General features: G+C 39.0%; 1 protein-coding gene across 1 annotated transcript in view; it reads left to right on the plus strand.

The window, feature by feature from the left end:
• The window catches only part of SV2C (synaptic vesicle glycoprotein 2C), a 117,617-nt gene that overhangs the window by 52,148 nt on the left and 48,462 nt on the right, over positions 1–17,007 (plus strand). The window contains exon 4 of the mRNA XM_052778380.1: positions 13,544–13,695. Within this exon, the coding sequence (XP_052634340.1) occupies positions 13,544–13,695 (152 nt within the window). The remainder of the gene's footprint in view (positions 1–13,543; positions 13,696–17,007) is intronic.

Here is a 17,007-nt window from a genome sequence, read left to right on the forward strand (position 1 = left end):
TTCATATCATAGGTCACTGTTAGTTCCATGTGCTATGTTTTGTCTCTCCTTAGAGAAATATTGATCATGTTGCATGACACTTCCACTCTTCTATGATCCTGTCAAAATGCAGAAGCTTGTTGCATTCCTGCTTAGCCTGCCCACTTCATGAGGGCAGTACTGGACCCTTGTGTGACAAAGGTTTGTCTTTTGGCAGACAGGTTTGTGACACTGTTGGCTTTCACCCAGATTGTCCCTCTTGGGGCATACAGCAAAATATTTATTTGCTGTGCCTAATGCCAAACTTGCCTGCAGGGTCTCCTCCTCATCTGTAACAGTAGCTTTTCCAGTAAACGTATAGTGCCTATAGCTTTACTCATGATAGGTATATGTCCTGGATTGGGAAGCAGTTATTATTTTGTATTCATCTTATGATTAATGGTCTTTGAAGGAGCAGGCCCTTCATATCTGTATCTTATATCTCTGTGTGGGTCCCCAGTGTGTCCAAAGTCCTCCTACCTTGTCTTTGAGAGCTGCATGAATAGATCATAGATAATATGCCACCATGTATTACATTTTAAAAGTGCCCCCCCTCCCCTGCCCCCCCCCAAACCCCCAACCAACCACCAACAACAAAAAAACAAGACAGCATGAGCTGCAGAGTCATTCTTCATAGCAATTACTGCAGAGAAAGATTCATGGCTGGCTCACAGTTGCTGTTTTCTTCAAAGACCAGATTTCTCCTTAGAATAACCTCTTTCAGCTGGTATCAGAGTTGCATCATAAAAGACACAAAGTTTCTAGAACTAAATCTGTGCTTCATACCCTCAAGGTGAGGGAAAGCTCTTCTTTTTCTGTTCTCAGTTTGCCTGTGATGATGCAGTTTTTCCACCAGATTTTGCATGTTTGGAGCCCTTCTTTTTCATCTGCTCACTCACTCTCAGAGAAAGCTTACTTTTCACTTAAAAGCCATATTCAAGATGGTATTTTTGTCACATCTGCCTTTCCTCTGTTTTTTGATGCTGTTTTGGATATGATCTTATGTTGAGAGTGGCTGTAACAGCAACAGACACATCATATTCCAAGCACCAAGAAAGAAGGGAGAGACTAGAACATTCCAGTTGCAGAGGCAGCAAAGTAATATCTTTTCATTTTTAAACAGCTGGGCACAAATGTACCCACTGTTAGAGCATACATCTTACAGGTCTCTGTCTCCAGACACTTTGCATCAGCTGCTGTGCAAGAAGGCAAACTCTTTATGGTATCACTCACTGAAGAACTCCCAGATGTTTGCGCCAGCTTTGAAGCCATATCTTCTTGCAGTATGACAGGAAATTTGCTTAAAGGGTTTGAATTAAATCTTGAACATATATTGCATTCTTTACTACATCCCACATCTTGCTTGAATGAAAAAGGAATTGTGTCAGTTGAATGGGAATAGAAATTCAACTTAATTTCTGTTTATAACCTCTCCTCACCTTAGAGGTCCTGTCTTTGGACACTAGATGTCAGTTCCCCTTTCTTAGTGAAAGACACTGAATATATCTCTCTCTTACCAAGGGAGGAGGCTTTGTTGCAGTAGTTTTGTGTGAATCAAAGAGCCCAAATATGAAATAGGAATAATTTTAAGCAAAGAACTGAATGATACATTTTAAAGGCAAAGTAGTATTGTTCCTCAGATAGGAGAAGAGCATTCTGAAGGGGCAAAAAGTTGCCTGGACAATTTCGTGTAATTAAGTCAACAAAAAATTAAGAAGTTCAAAAGATATAGAATCATTTAGGTGTATAGAGTTTAAACTGGTCTGTTATCTTCTAGGTAATATAAAAATAGATTAAGAAGCATGAACAATAAAACCAGTATCTGATAGATTTTGTTTATTAAAATACTATAAAATAGATTCTTCTCAGATTCTTTTGCAATCAAAATGTGTTTATAGAAGTAAACTGCTCAGCAGAAAAATATCCCTGCAAATAATTTTTTTGCATCTGAAAAGCCTAAAATTAGTAAAAATTTTGCATGCAAAAAAGTGATTTGGAATACAAAACAGTATAAATAATATTAAGATATTGCTAAGTAAAGGGCATTGAGGGATATGAAAGTCTGAAAGGTGAACTTAAGCTAGTGAAAACAGTAAAGAAATGTTGGACAGTCTGCAAAATCATTTCCTTTTACAGAAAAAAAATACCATAACTGTGATTCTTCCATTGATTAATCCAAAATCAAAACTCAAAAGGAAATTGAATCCAAAACCTGATAAAGGCCTAGGAAGGTTTTAGGTATAGTTTCCTACAAAGTAAAAAGACCTAGACAAGAAACTGTGAGCTGTATTCATCATTAGCCATTGGGGGAATGTGCAAAGATTTATCATCAAAAAGCATCTTGTTACATCTGTCTTTGAAATTGTCAAAGGAAAGTTTCTCTAATACCAGAACATGACTCACAACATTGCTGTTAACTTGAATGGAACTGGAGTTGTTGCCTATTCAACACTGCCACTGTGAAATATTATTCTCAGCTAGAGAATTTTTTCTAACTTCTATTACAAAAAAATTGTATTTATTCAATGTAATAATTTTGATACTTTTAGATAATTTCAAATGCAGTTTTTCTAAGTACAACAACTCAGTTTAGAATAAAGTGCTTAAAAGTGCACTATATATTTGTATTATCCTAGCAAATTTCATTTGGTTTCTTTGAAATAACCAAAGATGATACAATTTGGGAAAACGTATCATGCTTATCCAGCCAAAATGTTACTTCTAAGAGTAATCAAAGTATTCATGTGGTAAAAAGCTAGCTGAAATAAATAACCTGAGATGAACTACAGTTTAGAAATTCTTCAGACAACTTCATATGTTTGCTCCAAGATGAAACTGATTCTTTTTCATGAGCAAAGTAAAAAATGTTAAATAAATGTACAAACCAGACATTATGTCCAGACTACAGAGAGTTCTTTTAATTTGCCAAAATTGCCAGTTTGGCCAAATATCTTCTCCAAACCCACAGAAATATTAGGAAATACAGCTTAGATGTGGATAACTTATGTAACTAGAAGCTATTAAGATGCCTTTTCCCTGCCTGTTGCCCGTTGTGAATAAGAGTCTCTCTTGAGATGTTCTGCCATATAGTTTCTTTTCCAGAAGACTTTAGACTATACTTCATTAAATCTGAGACTCACCTTCAGACAGCTTGCTTAATCCTTCCTCAGAAAATATCTCTAAAGCTACCTGCAGTACTCCTTCCACATTACTGGGTTCTACCAAAGAGTCCCGGTGTCAATGTAGTAGTACTAAACTCATCATTTAGATCTTTTTTTAAATTCTTCCACACTCTTGCAAGGAATCAATGGTTAGCAAAAATCCAAAACTGTGCATGAAGTTTCTTGTGACTAGCAGTTTTGAGGTGATTGCCTGTGTAAATTCACCCATGCTGACTTTTACCACCACTTCTGTGTATTATGTATAGTGGCGAGAAACTCTTAGTGTCCTATATGTCCCTCCTCTTAATGGCCAAGACAGGAAGGACATGCAAGAGGTCTATATGCATAACAACTGTAAAAATGTTCCAGCAGAGATAGGGACCATGTGGACACAGCACAAGATGGTTGGCCTACACAAGCTGTTGCCTTCAGGAACTCCAGATCTGGACCAACAGGCTGCTTTTATAATTGTGTGTCATCAGTATTTAGCATTACGTCGTATTTATCTTTTCATACCCTCTTGCTCCACTTTCTCATGAAACACCTTGTGCCCTCTCACCCTGCCACCTCTAATTCCTCTCCAGCTCCCAGCTGTCTCCCACCCAGGCTGTTAGTGTTCTTACACTGCAATCTAATGAATAGCTCTGCAGGTGACTGGCTTCAAAGCTCATAGTGTATGCCAAAAGGGTAGATACACTTCTCAGTCAAGCCAAGAAAGCAGCTGGCAAGGTCTGAATTTTCCGAATAGCTTTGATCCAGCCCTTGCAGCTTCAGCTGTGGGTAAAGGTTCACTAATGTAAACCTGGCATAGCTGGGAGAGTTGTTGTCTTTCCTAAGACTTTTAGGAGAAGAGAACAGTATTCTTATGAGGAAAGGAAGATTATACAAAAGGGAGAGAAAGACTAGACAAGAGAAACATGTAAATAAGGTAGAGAGCCTACATGACAGAAAACTATCAAAAGAAAAAGTATAGAATCATAGAATAATTCAGATTGGAAAAGACCTTTAAGATCATCGAGTCCAACTGTTAATCTAACACTACCAAGTCCACCACTAAACCATGGCCCTAAGCACCACATCTACACATCTTTTAAATACCTGGAGGGATGGTGACTCAACCACTTCCTTGGGCAGCCTGTTCCAATGCTTGACAATCCCTTCCATGAAGAAATTTTTCCTAATATCCAATTTAAACCTCCCCTGGTGCATCTTGAGGCCATTTCCTCTTGTCCTGTCACTTGTTACTTGGGAGAAGAGACCAACACCCACCTCGCTACAGCCTCCTTTCAGGTAGCTGTGGGGAGCAATAAGGTCTCCCCTCAGCCTCCTTTTCTCCAGGCTACACAACTCCAGTTCCCTCAGCCACTCCTCATAAGACTTGTGCTCCAGGCCCTTCACCAACTTGGTTGCTCTTCTCTGGACACGCTCCAGCACCTCAGTGTCTTTCCTGCAGTGAGGGGCCCAAAACTGAACACAGTACTCAAGGTGCGGCCTCACCAGTGCCGAGTACAGGGGGACGATCACCTCCCTGCTCTTGCTGGCCACCCTATTTCTGATACAGGCCAGGATGCTGTTGGCCTTCTTGGCCACCTGGGCACACTGCCGGCTCATATTCAGCCGGCTGTCAACCAGCAACCCCAGGTCTTTTTCCACCAGGCAGCTTTCCAGACACTCTTCCCCAAGCCTGTAGCGCTGCATGGGATTGTTGTGACCCAAGTGCAGAACCCGGCACTTGGCCTTGTTGAACCTCATACAGTTGGCCTTGGCCCATTCATCCAGCCTGTCCAGATCCCTCTGTAGAGCCTTCCTACCCTCAAGCAGATCAACCCTCCCTCCCAACTTGGTGTCATCTGCAAACTTACTGAGGGTGCACTCGATCCCCTCGTCCGGATCACTGATAAAGATATTAAAGAGAACTTGCCCCAAAACTGAGCCCTGGGGAACACCACTTGTGACCTGCCGCCAACTGGGCTTAACTCCATTCACCACAATTCTTTGGGCAAGGCCATCCAGCCAGTTTTTTACCCAACAAAGCATACACCTGCCCAAGCCATGAGCAGCCAGTTTCTCGAGGAGAATGCAGTGGGAAATGGTATCAAAGGCTTTACCAAAGTCTAGTCAGACAATATCCACAGCCTTTCCCTCATCCATTAAGCGGGCCACCTTGTCATAAAAGGAGATCAGGTTGGTCAAGCAGGACCTGCCTTTCATAAACCTGTGCTGACTGGGCCTGAGCGCCTGGTTGTCCTGTATGTGCCGTGTGATGGCACTCAAGATGATCTGCTCCATAACCTTCCCCAGCATCAAGGTCAGGCTGACAGGCCTGTAGTTCCCTGGATCCTCCTTCCAGCCCTTCTTGTAGATGGGCATCACATTTGCTAAGCTCTAGTCAACTGGGACCTCCCTGGTTAGCCAGGACTGCTGATAAATGATGGAAAGTGGCTTGGTGAGCACTTCCGCCAGTTCCCTCAGTACTCTTGGGTGGATTCCACCTGGCCCCGTAGACTTGTGTGTGTCTAAGTGGTGTAGCAGTTTGCTAACCATTTCCCCTTGGATTACAGGGGCTTCATTCTGCTCCCTGTCCCTGTCTTCCAGCTCAGGGGGCTGGGTGCCCCAAGTACAATTGGTCTTACTATTAAAGACTGAGGCAAAGAAGGCATTAAGTACCTCAGCCCTTTCTTCATCCTTTGTCACTATGTTTGGCCCCGCATCCAATAAGGATGGAGATTCTCCTTAACTCGCCTTCTGTTGCTAATGTATTTATAGAAACAATTTAAATTGTCTTTTATGGCAGATGAAGTGTTAGTTGGGCTTTGGCCCTTCTAATTTTCTCCCTGCATAACCTCACAACATCCCTGTAGTCCTCCTGAGTTGCCTGCCCCTTCTTCCAAAGGTCATAAACTCTCTTCTTTTTTCCCCAAGTTTTAGCCAAAGCTCTCGGCTCAGCCAGGCTGGTCTTCTTCCCTGCTGTCTTGTCTTTTAGCACATGGGGTGGGCCTGCTCCTGTGCCTTTAAGATTTCCTTCTTGAAGAATGTGCAGCCTTCCTGGACTCCTTTGCCCTTCCAGGACTGCCTCCCAAGTGACTCTGTCAACCAGGCTCCTAAACAGAACAGAGTCTTCTGCTAGAAGTCCAGGGTAGCGGCTCTGCTAAACCCCCTCCTTACTTCAAGAATCAAAAACTCATTTTGTGATCGCTGTGCCCAACATGCCTCCAACTGTCACATCACCCGCAAGTTCCTCCTCTGTTCGCAAATAACAGGTCAGTGGGGTGCCTTCCTAGTTGGCTCCCTCACCAACTGTGTCAGGAGTTATCTTCCACACATGCCAGGAACCTCCCAGACCGTCTCCTCTCCACTGTATGGTATTTCCAGCGAACAGCTGGTAAGTTGAAGTCCCCCATGAGAACAAGGGCTAGTGATCATGAGACTTCTCCCAGCTGCTTACAGAATATTTTGTCTGCCTCTTCATCCTGGTTGGGTGGTCTATAACAGACTCCCACTATGATATCTGCCTTTAAAGTAAAAACTTGAAAAGAGCAATGAAAAAGAAGAAGAAGAAGAAGAAGAAGAAGAAGAAGAAGAAGAAGATCTGCAAAAGAAAGTGTTCATAAACAATGATTTTGTGTTTACCAATACTGGCAGATCTAAAAGCAATTTATCTGACATATCTAGCTGAGCAATTACTGCAGGCAAATTCTTTGCAATTATGTGCTTGAATTTGACATCAAATTTGACTTGATTTTTTAAAAAACTGTTGGGTAAATTTAGGGAATGAATTATTTACTCATCAGTTCAGCTTCCATCAGAACTGACAGTACTGTAGTGTTCAGTAAATAATCACATGAATCTTTATCACAAGGACTCTCTTGCTATTAATAACATACAGGCCATGTGTGTACCTGAAAGGCAACTTCTCTAATATACGTAGTCCAAAGAGTCACTTGTATTTAAACATGGGTAGAATGATCCGCAAAGCTTAGTCTATAGTGTGCTGCAGTTTGAAGGGTTTTATCCAGCAGTTCTCAAGGGGAACTGGTCAATCTGGCTGTTCACTCTTAGATACTTTGCCAGTCTGTCACGGTAGTTCTGAAAGAAAAACAACAGAGATGTTTTTTAATAAGACTTGTGGTAGTGGGGGCAGAGAATTGTTAATAATAAGAGGGAAGAGTAGATGCAATTGGACAGAAGGACAAAGGGTGGTGGGCTGTTTCCAAATCTCAGGAGTGTAACACTGAACCTGTGTTTTGAGCTCTATCACTGTTTAACAAATGGCAAATAACAAGGTGACAACTTGCAAATGCCATCTCACACAGACACTATCTTTAATTTTAGTCTGGATGTTGTCCAAGTTTGAAAAAGAAGAAGACAAGGTATTTCAGAAGAACATCATCCTGCCTTGTGCATTTAGTATTCTGTGAGGGGTTTTTTCCTAATTATCTCTATTCTTGTTATGCTTTTGCACTTCAAGCCCCTTTGAAACAAAGGCTTCTATCTGAAGCCAGAGGTTCCTGGATGCCTCGCAGAAGTGTTTTCATCCCAGCTGTCACACTGTTGTGTGACAACAGTTGCCAAAATCTGTTGTGACAAATCACAGCTCTGAAGGTAGATTAGCAGGCATTTATCATCTTTGTTTGTGACAAAGAAAATGCAAATGTAGCTTAGCTTATTGTTTGTTTCACTGAATCCTACTCTCCTAAGGTGCATCACTTAAATCTTTTTCGTTTCACCCTCCCCCCCATAATTTCACAGAACAAACATGAATAGAGCTTGTACAGAAATAACATTGTAAAAGCATAGCTTTCAGTTTGGATGATTTTCTGGGGTCAGAAAGTGGACCTTCTTTTGCTGAAAAGTGGGATTAGATCAGTTGCTTATTTCCATATCATCATCCCCCCCCCCCCCCCCCCAAAAAAAACCTCTTGGTTTTTTTGAATCTAAAATAATAATAATAATTTAAAAAATTGCATCAAAATGTTGGATAAGGAGCCACCCTTCTTTGTGAATAGATAGAAGAAACAGTGTAACTCTTTTTTTGAAGTAATAGAACTGAGCAAATATGGCCTAACTCCCAAAACACAGGCCATATGCATGCTGAGTGGAAGCTGAACTATGTAGGAGATGGTTTTCACTAGAGACTAAATGCAGCTGCAGGGCATAGGTACCAGACAGTGGAGGACTCTGTGTGTATGAGTCTGTATATGAGCAAAAGCAGACAGAAAGAAGTAGCCAAAACCTAAAAATGTAGCTAGAAATATCTTAAGAACATAATCCTGAAAAAAACGGAGTAAGAAGTAGGAGTAATATAAGAATTTTGAGGCAGACTGGGTACATTCTCTATAACTAGGATGGCATCAAATAACATGTTCAGTCATCGATTTTTTTCTCCAAACAGAAGTAACCCATAAGGCTCCAAAACTGACTCATCTTTTGCATCAAAAAGGATAACAATATGCTGATTAGTTGCTATTTCCTTCCCATTGAATTACACGTTTCTGAGAAAACACCAAAAAAATATGCATTCTACTCTTTTTCTGCCTACTTCTGATGGGGCTTATTACAGAAGTTGAAAAATAACTGAAAAAGATCATGACTGACATTTGTCATTTTTTGACTGACGTTTATGCCATTCTTTCCACATATGGAGCAATATGTGCAGTAGAAAAAGGCTCCTGCTGTTTATTAAGCATTTTTCTTACATATAGTCCTACATATTTATTTAAAAAGACAAGGCTGAAGGAATGCATCCTGTTGTTTTAGGTGCAGAGAATGATCCTTATAGAGTGAGTTTATTTTATGGTGTTGAGCCAAGCTCAACAAAGTTTTGCCTCCTGCTAGTATTAGACTGTGCCTCATTACAGAATCTGTTATTCTGGAGATAGTTACCACCCAGAGATTTAGACCAGTGGTTTTTCAATCTTTTAAAAAAATGTTCAGACTCTACACAATTTTCCAGTAGAGGTATAAAAACCCTGTAGAGTTAATTTGCATTTCGTAGATACTTTTTGTGACCCTTTAAAAGTAATGCATGGACTCCTCTCCATGATCTGTGGATAGAAAGTTTATGTCCACTGCTTTGGCTATGATGACTGAAGAAATATCATACATGAAGAACAGATAAGATGTAAAACTTCAGTTTGCTTGAATCATTTGTATTTAAGAAAGTTAAAACCTTGCCCATTTTTTAGAATAAACATTCTTCTCAAGTCAGCACATTTTTCACCGGCTTTTCATCTGCACTTGCAGACATGTGAAAAGAAGAATGTAGTTCCATGTATCAAATTCTTTTCTACAAATGAGGATGAGCCATATAATTTATAAACACAATAAGAGCAAACAGCCCACTGTATCAAAACAACTAATTGCCAGAGGCAGACTTAATACTCTATTCTGTGGGAAAATAGTGTTTGCATTTCCCATAAAACAAAAGATGACGTCTTCCTAATTCAAAATCAGTGGCAACTCTGCCTTTGATTTTATTTGGAATTCCCTCCTGTGCATGCCACCATCCATTTCACACAATGTTGGTGGGATACTGAAGAGGCAGTCTGCTTTCAAACTTGTAATATAAAAATATTGAGAATCAAATTCTGTTCCCTCCATGTAAATATGGAAGGGGTCACCTGGAGCCACTAAATTATTAAGGGCTAATATGAGTGTAAGTGGAAGTGGGATCTAGCCTAGGATTCTTTTTACTATAGAAAGTGCATTCTTCCTTGCAGCTGTTGGGTGATATGGGGGGGTAGTATGAACATTTGATGAATTAATTCATAATGTGCAATAGCTGCTAAAGTATGTGAAAGATCCTCACAAGTGAAAGATGGAAGAAGTCAGAGTTGTTCTGATCTTCTCTTGCACAAGTCTTTGAGAGGTAGTTTATGCTTCTGCAAGCAATGTTCAGTATACCACATACTGCATTAGTTCTATAATAGTAAATGGCTGTGGTACCAAGCACACATTACAATTTCTGCAAGAGTCAAATAGAAATTTTTTTGCTCCTTAAAAATGTTCTCTAGGTCCACACAGTTTTCAAGGAGTTTCCTCGTTGTTGTTTGGTGTGATAACAGCTGTAGTTCTTCTGCTCTCCCTTTCTGCTGTCACTTGCTCTGCATCTGGGAGGAAGTTTTAGGGAGTGAAGGCATGGCTGCTGCCACCCTAAGATTGTCCAGCATAAGAGCAAAAGAACAGTCTTCTGCAGCAGGATGCTTCCTCTCCATCTCCCTCTTCTCTCCTCCAATTCAGCTGTTGATTAGCCTGCCTAAGATTTTCATAATAGTTTTTTATTCATTGTAATAGCTTTGTGACATAGGAAGAGCTTTTTAGGTACGGGTATCCTAAAAACTTCTAGCAGTATCGCTCTACATTTACATGAGGCCCAAAGGAAGAATTTAACCAGCTGAGAAGTAAGTTTTCCATTCACATGTTTAAGGTGCAAAGAAGCACACAACACATTTTACTACACAGTTGCTATGAAACAGAGACCTACAACTCTACATAGCAGCTGTTGTCTGTATGGTGAAAATACATCCTTTATTTCTCCTTTAGACAGTAGACAAGCTATTTTCACTGTTTAATCAATATGAACATAGTAACCGGACTTTTAAGCTTTTCTTAGCCCATTGGTGTACTCACTGTAAGTGTCAAATTAATCACATCAGATGAAACAGAGAAACTGGTTTTTTTCAAAGCTGGTTATTTTTTTTCTGTTTATTTACATATCCTAAATAAACCTTTTGGTTTGCTGGCTCCAAAATTCCTCTTACACATCTAAAAGGTCTATTTGTTAGAAAACTTGCCCTATTAAGTTGGTCAGTACAGGCAACGTTTCTTCTGTAGCCTTGGGGGACCTTTAGAGCATAGCATATGAGTCTACCCACCTGCATCAGTTTTAAACACTAAAGCAGCATCAACATCCCATCCTCCATGGTACAGTTGGTTCATGCTGACAGGTAAGAGATGTGGTTTTTTGCTGCCTTTGGTCAGGATCTCTGTGCATTTTATGACATTAAGAGAGGGTATGTTCTTTTCACTTGAAGCATCCACCCATTTCCTAAGCCATCATCCCACAAACGTTTGTATGACCTACAGATGCACGACTTCCTCCACCTGCTGGAAACTCTCCACAAGCCCCACTTCATCGGAATTCCAGCCTAGGAAATTTAAGGGAGATTTAAAGAAGATTATATGTTGAGTTTTGAATTTCATAAGCGTAAGAACTGTATTTACCTGAAATGAGCCCTTTATAGAGAATGTTTTCAAGCACTTTGCAACGGGAAAACTATTAAGGTGTTCAACGTGATTTATTATTAATTGTGCTATATAGCACAGACAGTTTCAGACTATATTTACTACCATAATATCTGCGTTATAAAATAGAGAGAAAATTCTGTACTTCATGGAGAAACATATAAAATGAAGAAAATTCTAAATTTAGAAGAACAGATTGGGTAATAGAACTGGAAAATTACTAAATATATATTTACTTACCACTCTTTATACTTTTCTTAATGAGCAGAAGAAATCAGAGAAAAAAGCTTTGTCTTACCAAAAATTATTCTCTTTAGGTAGGGTGTTATTGCATGAATGATACTATCCTACATGCCATGAGCAATCTATTAATCTAGGTCTTCTTGAAAGTGGGCACATATAACTCCTCATCAGCACTTCCCAGCTTAGGCAGGAAAGAGGAAGACCTTGTTTCTTGTTCTGCTAGTGAATTTTCGACATTAGAAGAACTCTAATTAGATCCATGAGTACTGTATTTGGGCAATATTGTAGGATTGCAACTCAAAGCTGTGCCTGAGCCCTGAGGGTAAGAAATCATAGCTGTAATCTGCTTATACTTTGGGAACTGGAGAGACCCAAGTCCATAGCACCACTGAGGCAGCAGGGCTTCCCTATCACAGCAAAATGAGCTGTGATTCCGCCCTTGCCCATGTCCCTTCCAGCATTCGTCACCCTGGGCTTCCAGGATAACCTCCAAGGACAATGTTTCCCATTGCCTGTGACAGGTCAGGTCACTAGTAAAGGCTTTTTGTGTTTTCACTCATGAGAAGAAATGAGATACAGCCCTTGTCAGCTGTATGTCTAACAAATTATGGAGGTATAAACCTTTGCAGAACTGGCAGATAGAGTAAGAGCTAGCAGGCTCAACTACAGGAAACATTCATTGTAAAGCTAAGAGTTGACCAGCGGTACTTCTTGAAGAGCTGTCTAGAAGCAAGTGACAGAACAGCAGACCCATAAACAAGTATAACAGCTGAATCCAGTATTTCATTGCTGCACCTGAAGATGTTGTAAAATAAACTGTATTGCTATGGCACTGAATTTTCTTAGGAGTGAAATACCATTTCTGTGTTCATGTTTTCCTTTTTAATATTTTTTTTAATGTGTCTCAAGCTTCCTTCTTTTTGTTTCCAGTTTGGCAGCTCCCAGATGACAGCATAAATATGCATTTATCTTTAAAATTCAGTTAAAAATTCAAAACATGCAAGATACTGCTTTAAAGTATGTAATCTGGTATGTGAGAACATCTCTTCAAGCTTCATAGGTATTTTCTTCAGTAGGAAAAATAAAATCCACAAGGACTTGTCCTGTTGTGGAACATTTGACAGCTTGCATTCATAGTGAAGAGGTAAAGACAGTAAAAGATGATCCAGAAGCTGGTACTGAAAATGATACATAATTTGAGTCACTCTAATTTTTGTAAAACCAAGTTGAACTCTTTTTTTTGTCCAACTAACCTTCAGACAGTGTTTATTTTTACCATGTGAAAAACGGAATATTATATGAATGCACAGGCTTTTCATAAAAAACTTAAGTAAAAAGCCAGCATGGGCTTAGCAAATTATGTAGTGCAACGGAATAGAACATCTTTTTAAATATGTGCGAAATAAAACATATTAGTAACATAGTTGGCAATTAGTTACTTCTTGAATACCTAAAGCATGGCAGGTAAGACTTAGAGAAATATCTATTATTCTTCAGGAAAATGACTAATATTTTCAGTAAAAAGCAATGACACTTGTCAGTAGACTGCCATGATTTCAGGATATTTGTAATGGTGAAAGTCAACACTTTGTGATGGTTTCTGTTCCAGTGGCTGGCACACTGACCATCCCCTTGAAACACTGAATGCAACAAATTGTACATGGAGTTTTCAATGAAATATTTGACAAAAATTGTGTCTAAACTGGTGAAAGTTTCCTCAAGAGTTCCCCAATACATGGTGCAATTTTGGAAAAAACACTCTTGCCAGAAAAGCTGCTTGTAGTTTGGGTTTTCAATGACTTGCAGCTATGGGCTTGTTCAAACTTCAACTAGCTGTTACTCTTTCACTTTAATCCATGATCTGTATCTCCTTTTAGGATCGGTGGAGCTGTGCCAACAGTCTTCTCCTATTTTTCGGAAGTGCTTGCTCGGGAGAAACGAGGCGAACACCTGAGTTGGCTCTGTATGTTTTGGATGATTGGCGGCATCTACGCTTCTGCAATGGCTTGGGCAATAATTCCTCATTATGGTAAGAAAAACATCTCCTTGTCATTTGTAGTTCTTCTAGTATGAAAATATAGTTTAAATTGGGGACTTCTGTCTGTTCTCAAAATACTGACCCTGCTATTAACAAAAAAAATTATTCCTTTTGGTGGAAATAATGAGAATAGGTTGTACCCTAAATAAAAAGCAATATATTAAAAGGCGCAAAAATTAGCCAATTCCCATGTTTAGTTAGATCCTTTAGATTAGTGAAAACCTGGACACATGAAAATATAATTGGAGTTATTGTTGAATCTGGAGAAAATAGGTGATATATAGACTTACATCAGAGAAAATAAATTTAAAATTGCTGGATGTCAAATTTGTGCTCGTTTTGTTTATTCAATACAGAGATAAAATGTCAATTATACATTCTTGAGAAAGAAGAGTAAGGACTATATTAATGTTTGCAGCACTAGTTCTGAATATAAAGCTGTGCTGAATGTTTCATTCTTAGTAGATCTTTTTAGTGGTGTAGAGATAAAGAAATTAAACAGAGTGCACTTAAATGCTGTAGGGGTGAATGAGGGCAAATAAGACAGAAAGCTTGCAACGGCTGAGGTTATAGACACACGCAATACAAGCCACTTTGTGAAAGAGCTTTTTACTGCCCTGACATGGTTAAACATTATGTGGAGCTACAGATTCAATTCTTAGTCTCTTGGGCTTGCCTTTTAGAAGAGTTAAGTAAGTGCTCACAGGTCTCCAGGGCTGCTGAGACTGCTCAGAGGTTCTTAAATATCAGCCTCTGCAAGCACTTCTCCCTGGCACTCCTCAAGACAAGTAAAGCAGTGTTGTGAGTTAGCTGGCATCCAAAGCAGCTTTCTTTAGCCAAGCAATGAGGTTTATTGCAGTTGGATAGTGAAAGACAGGACAACTTCATAAAGTTTGCCCAAAGCAATTGGAACATTTAGCAACCAGTAATGTCCAGAAATAAATTCTAATCATGCAGACTAATCAAATATCTAGACTGTTGCATTAAAATTAATTTTAGAGTCCAGTAATGCAACCTGAATCTATGTCTTCAACCTTGCATTTTGGCTTTGAATTGCTGGAATCAAAGAGAGGAATTTTTGCTGACAAGACATGATGTGGATATTTTTTTTTTTTTTCCAATTAGTAAATTGCTCTGGATGCCAAGTACTTTTTGCTTTCCTATGGATTTTTATTGTCTTTATCTTTCTGTAGAAAATGCAAACATTACAACAGACTGATTTATATAGGTTGTCTAATTTCATTGTAGATTTTATAAATAACTCAATAACCTTTACTGAGGTGCTTTTAAAATGTCACATGGCAGTATATCTCAATGAATAATAATATACTTCCTTATACCAAAGCAGTGGCACTAGAGGGAAAAGAATATCAGCAACAGAAAGCTATGCCACACTGATTTTTTTTGTGTGTCCTTCTGCAAAAATATTTATGAAATCACTTAGGACAAAAGAATGTAAAAAAACAATTTTAAAAACAGTATTCTTCAGTGTTAGCCATATAAATCACTCCCCTTGCAGTATATTAAGGAAAGTTGTAATAGCCAAAAGGAGGGCTAAAAAGCAAGCTATAAACAACAGAAACAATCCTTTCTCACAGGAAAAGAAGTGAGTTTGCACATCATTTTGGCAAAATTAAACAGAATGTATTTATGGGTTTTGATGAGGTCTTCAAATTGTCTTCACTTTAAATCAGACTTTTTTCGTTACGTTGTGGAGTTTAAAACCCCTGTCTTAGTTCCTAGTACAAATGTGGAATCACCACAGCTCAGGACCAGCGGCAAACTGCTTCATTGTCACGATGCTGTGCCAAGCTCTCAGGCATTGCCATGGGCTCCCGGGACAAACCCTGCACCAGCACTCAGGAGGGCATGGTCACAGATTGCTGTACCCTCCTGGAAACACTCTAGGTCAGGCAAATACCAGCGCAGAGTCTGCACCGTTTGTATCACGTGTGTTCATGAGGAGGCTCTTGCAGTGGTATTTTCTCTTTTACAATTTCTACATGGATTCCATGGAATTATTTTGCCAGAATTAAGCAAATATACAGATTTTTCTCACTTCCAGTCCTTCTCATCATTCACATCTCCACTGACCAGAAAGCAAAACGTAATTAGAAACAAAGCAGTCCACCCACTTCTACGCCTTATTTATATAGTGCATAGGGATTTCTGAGCTCTCTGTTTCTCACATAAGGAGTAAACAGAGTTGATTTTCCCACCTGAACTCAGAAGTTACTCAACGGCAGTGAATGAAGTTGCATCTGGTGAAAAGCAATATACTGCCATTGAGCATAAGTGGAATTATTCTTACATGAATAGAAAAATACCAGGCCAACAGAGTACAATAATTTCATAGATTTTTTTTTCCTCTCTCTTTTACAAATGTATTCCTTTCATTTGTACTGCCTCTTATATAAGCCACTTTAAAAAGTCCTAGATTCACAGCCAATATACGTTATCTAGCCCAAGGCAGCCAGTGAAGCTATCTACACAAGTTTACCAGTTGAACATTTAGCTCTTTCTCTGAGAAAACAAAGATTACATTCTCTATATGTAACAGTTTATCTCTGTTTCTGTTGAAGCAGCACAGGAGTGTCTGAAACCTGAGTAATGCTCTGAAACACAAAATAAATGGAAGCTAACAGTTGCCTTGGCATCAGTGTGTTGTTAAGAGAGGAATCAGCATGATGTAGTGCTGCAGTGACCACATACAGAAAGGCTAATATCATCTGGAAGACAAGCATCTCTGTCTCAGGGTTTCTTGAATTCTATAGATGTTGGCTTTTGTTTAAAAATTGAAAATGGATGTAGATATGTTCAGCATCTCTGAAAGAGGAGTTCAGGTGACTAGAAGAAACATCTGCAGAGCAATGCTTCTAATTGCTGCCGATTAACAAAGTCCCAGATTAGGCAGCTACAAAGAAATTGCTTTATGAACTACTTAGATAAGGCTGGCTAGGAAAGATAATTACCATTTTATAAATCATTTTGCAAGTGCAACTTTAAATTTAGCATCATGTTTCAAGGTAGATTAGTTCAAAGACTGTCAAATGCATCAAATGTGTATTACAATGTTCTTTAAAATATTCATTTTCAAATAACAAAAAAACTTAAGAGTGAGAAATTACATTTTGGTTTAAAACCCAGATAGTGATATATTACCATCTTGTTATACCAAGTTTATGTATTAGTTTGAGCATAGGAATCAAAAAGAATTATGCAAGTTGTTCTAGCCATTTTAACCCTATAATAAAAAAAAAGTAAGTTATAAAATTATCAGTTTAAAAAAAAAAATGTTGCCTG

This window comes from Harpia harpyja, chromosome Z, assembly GCF_026419915.1.
Source record: "Harpia harpyja isolate bHarHar1 chromosome Z, bHarHar1 primary haplotype, whole genome shotgun sequence".
Lineage (NCBI taxonomy): Eukaryota > Metazoa > Chordata > Aves > Accipitriformes > Accipitridae > Harpia > Harpia harpyja.